General features: G+C 42.6%; 1 protein-coding gene across 1 annotated transcript; it reads left to right on the top strand.

The window, feature by feature from the left end:
- The first annotated feature begins 215 nt into the window (after window positions 1-215).
- Window positions 216-2,671, top strand: LOC125441780 (prostate and testis expressed protein 4-like). Its single transcript, XM_048512683.1, has 3 exons — window positions 216-327; window positions 1,566-1,685; window positions 2,372-2,671. Exons 1-3 carry the CDS (start codon window positions 261-263, stop codon window positions 2,488-2,490), a joined length of 306 nt encoding a protein of 101 aa, XP_048368640.1. The 5' UTR covers window positions 216-260; the 3' UTR covers window positions 2,491-2,671.
- Window positions 2,672-3,221: the final 550 nt, after the last annotated feature.

Here is a 3,221-nt window from a genome sequence, read left to right as displayed (position 1 = left end):
TCAGCCAGATACGTCTCAAAAGAAAAGGTATGATGGTGAGACACAGGAAAAAATCAAGCACAGAACTTAGCCCATGCAGATCTGTTGCTCTCAAGATCATCTTTTGCTTACGTGAGGACTTGTTATTCCAGAAGCTTACACGTGGCAAAGATTGGCAAAGTCTCATTTAAATTCTTCTTTTGTATGTTGCACAGAGACCATCTTGGAAGTCTTCTGCATTTTCTACAATCCAGAGTAAACACGCTTCTGGCATATGAACTATGTACAGGCTTCTGGCATATGGACTATTGACTATTGGACTATTGATGCTTCTCAGTCCTCCCTCCGGTAGGTCCGGAAAGTAAAAGGAAAGAACAAATTAAGTTCAAAAAGTAGGGCCAAGATCTTGGTACATAAGTAAATAAGAGCATTTTCATTCATGTGTCAGAATTTGAATTTGTATTTTCTGTCCTCCAATTCATGTGTGCATAGAAAGTGTGAATGCTAGTAGACCCAGTGCTGGACTAATATATGAGAAATTGGGTACAAATCTGCATACATGCTGTGAAAGCTTCCTAGGTGGCCTTAGGCTCGTCATACTCTCACCTATTTCACAGGGTTGTGAGAATGAAGTGGAATAGAGAAGAATAACGTAGGCTGTTTTGGGTCTCCAGTGGGCAGAAAGGTGGAGCATATAGGAAGTTAATAAATAATATTGGATAAATAATCTGAGTGTGCTAGAAACGGCTTAAAGCCTTTCAGAGCATAGGGTAGTTTATCTAGTCACTTTCTTGGATAGTACCACACCAGAATGAATGTGTGGGGAGGTAGATTTGCGTAGTTAAATGTGTCTGGCCTCACTGGAGCTTACGACTGGTAACTGATATGTCACCGATACTTAAACCCATAGTAATATTTCAAGGATTATTTTTGTAACTGTGGAGAACAGAAGGAAAAGTGTGAGACCGGCATAACTTCCCCAAATTATGTTTGGGGAAGACTGAAACACACATTGAAAGTAGATGAACAGGGGACAATGTGAAGTGGATGCTCCAAAGCAACAGGCTAAAGGTTAGACACACAAAGGGACGTAGGTGATTGGCTGTTGCCCAGACAAGAAAACCCAGTTACAAATTGGATTGCCAACCTCCAGGTAGCACCTGGAGATTTTTCGCTATTATAACTGATCTCCACATGACCAAGATCAGCTTCCCTTGAGAAAGTGGTTGCTTTGGAGGATGGACTCTGTGGCTTTATATCCAGTTGAGGTTTCTCCCCTGGCCAAACCCCACTCTTCCCAGTCTCCATCACCAAAATCTCTAAGTATTTCCCAACCCAGAACTGGCAACCCTAGTTGCTAACAATTGCAGTAGTGCAACCGCCACCGCCACCGCCGCCGCCACCACCACCACCTCCTAAAGATCTGGCAGCTGTGAAATCTACAATAATAATAATAAATCCAGCAATGTGTAGTTGCAGCCGAGACTAGCCTCCTTGGGCCGATCTAGAGAGCATGGTGTGTTCATGATTTAAATATATTGACTGAAAGCAAATCCTGGCTCCTTATTCTTTTCCCTCCTTTTCAGCTCGCACAGCCTGGTGTTTCCAATGCGAGAAGACAGTTGCAGATTTACCTTGTCCTGAAATTCCAGAGTTCTGCTATGCAGGTGCAGGAGTAGACTGCTATACACAGAATCTCTATATCGGTAAGCACACATCATAAAAGACCCTCAGATTGCAAACCTCTAACCATGCCTGTTTTATGTTAAACACACTCTGTTTTTGCAAATTATGTACAGTTCATATTTCACAGAGGAAAACAGAGACATGCTTATTTCTGTAGCATTTTGCACGTTTCTGTAGCGCATTGATAAAAATTCTTAATGCGCACAAATGTTTCCTTTGTACCATTGAGATGAAAGGTATTTTTGATTTAACGCAGGAAGGAAAAATCCAAACTGGCCTTGTATGACCCATTTGTTATGCAAATGCTCTTTTGGGCTAAGCAGCTGAAACACTAGGGGAGACTGAATATTATGTGCCAGCGTGGTGTAGTGGTTAAGACTAGGTGCACTCTAATCTGAAGAACCGGGTTTGATTCCCTGCACTGCCACTTGAGCTGTGGAGGCTTATCTGGTGAACTACCTCACAGGGTGTTTGTTGTGAGGGGGGAAGGGAAAGGAGATTGTAAGCCCCTTTGAGTCTCCTTACATGAGAGAAAGGAGGGATATAAATCCAAACTACTACAACTACTACAACTACAACTACAACAACTGCTGCTACTACTACTACTACTACTACTACTACTACTACTACTACTACTACTACTACTACTACTACTACTACTACTACAACACAGGATCTGTAATGCCTGATTTCTTTCTGTTTCCAGGACATACCATTGTCCGGTCTGAAGTTGGCTGTCTTCCAGATTGCAAGACTGAATCCCTACCAAATTCCTTCATGTGGCATGAGGTCATTTGCTGTTACCATGACTATTGCAACGAATAAACTGGTGGAAGAGGTTAAAAAACCCAAAGGCTGGAAAATCAGCAGATGCATCATGTTCCTGCTTCCCCAACTTTCTCCCCTTTCTTTTTTATTATTTTATTTTAAATAGATAGAAATTAACATAAAAAGAAAAAAGAAACCAGAATCAAGTCAGTGTTACAATTAGATCCAAAGACTAAGAGATGAAACCAAAATTTACATATAATCTATATATATATAAAGCAAACAGTGACTTTGTTAGTCACTCCCTAACGCTGAAACGGCTGGACGGATCGCCCCCAAATTTTCACATGATGTTCCTCCCTGTTGTGGGCAGGTAATCGGACCTTCAAATCGCCGAAAGTCCATACCTGAGCCAGGTAAAACGTCTTTTTTCTGGCGCACCAGGCCATGAAGCTGTTTGTGTTCAACTGTCACCCTTAGAATGTTCGTGCAGCCTGTCTGTCTGTGGCCTGAGGGCTTGGGATGAGGGCTTAGAATGTTCGCGCAGATGGGCAGAGATGAGCAGTGAAAACAATAAACAGGTAATACTGGTAGGTAATACGACTGAAAGTGAAACACATATACACTTTGCCGTGTGAGACATCAGGTGGGGTTCCCCCTCACATGCAGGTAACTTTCACTCTGTGCCTCACCCACTGCTACTACACAACACACATACTCTCATACACATCCAACTCATCCTCACACACCTCCCTCTGCCCTCCGTCACATCCAACCACCACTTACCC

This window comes from Sphaerodactylus townsendi, linkage group LG12 (genome assembly GCF_021028975.2).
Source record: "Sphaerodactylus townsendi isolate TG3544 linkage group LG12, MPM_Stown_v2.3, whole genome shotgun sequence".
Taxonomy (NCBI): domain Eukaryota; kingdom Metazoa; phylum Chordata; class Lepidosauria; order Squamata; family Sphaerodactylidae; genus Sphaerodactylus; species Sphaerodactylus townsendi.
Note: the sequence above shows the minus strand (reverse complement) of the source record. Positions and strands in the feature narration are given on the sequence as shown.

Excerpts from the sequence above, each read along its gene's own strand:
- LOC125441780 (XM_048512683.1), top strand. The coding sequence starts at position 261 with ATGTACAGGCTTCTGGCATATGGACTATTGACTATTGGACTATTGATG. Across the intron at positions 328-1,565 it reads GCTTCTCAGTCCTCCCTCCG|CTCGCACAGCCTGGTGTTTC; the intron begins GTAGGTCCGGAA and ends CCTCCTTTTCAG. Across the intron at positions 1,686-2,371 it reads TACACAGAATCTCTATATCG|GACATACCATTGTCCGGTCT; the intron begins GTAAGCACACAT and ends TTCTGTTTCCAG.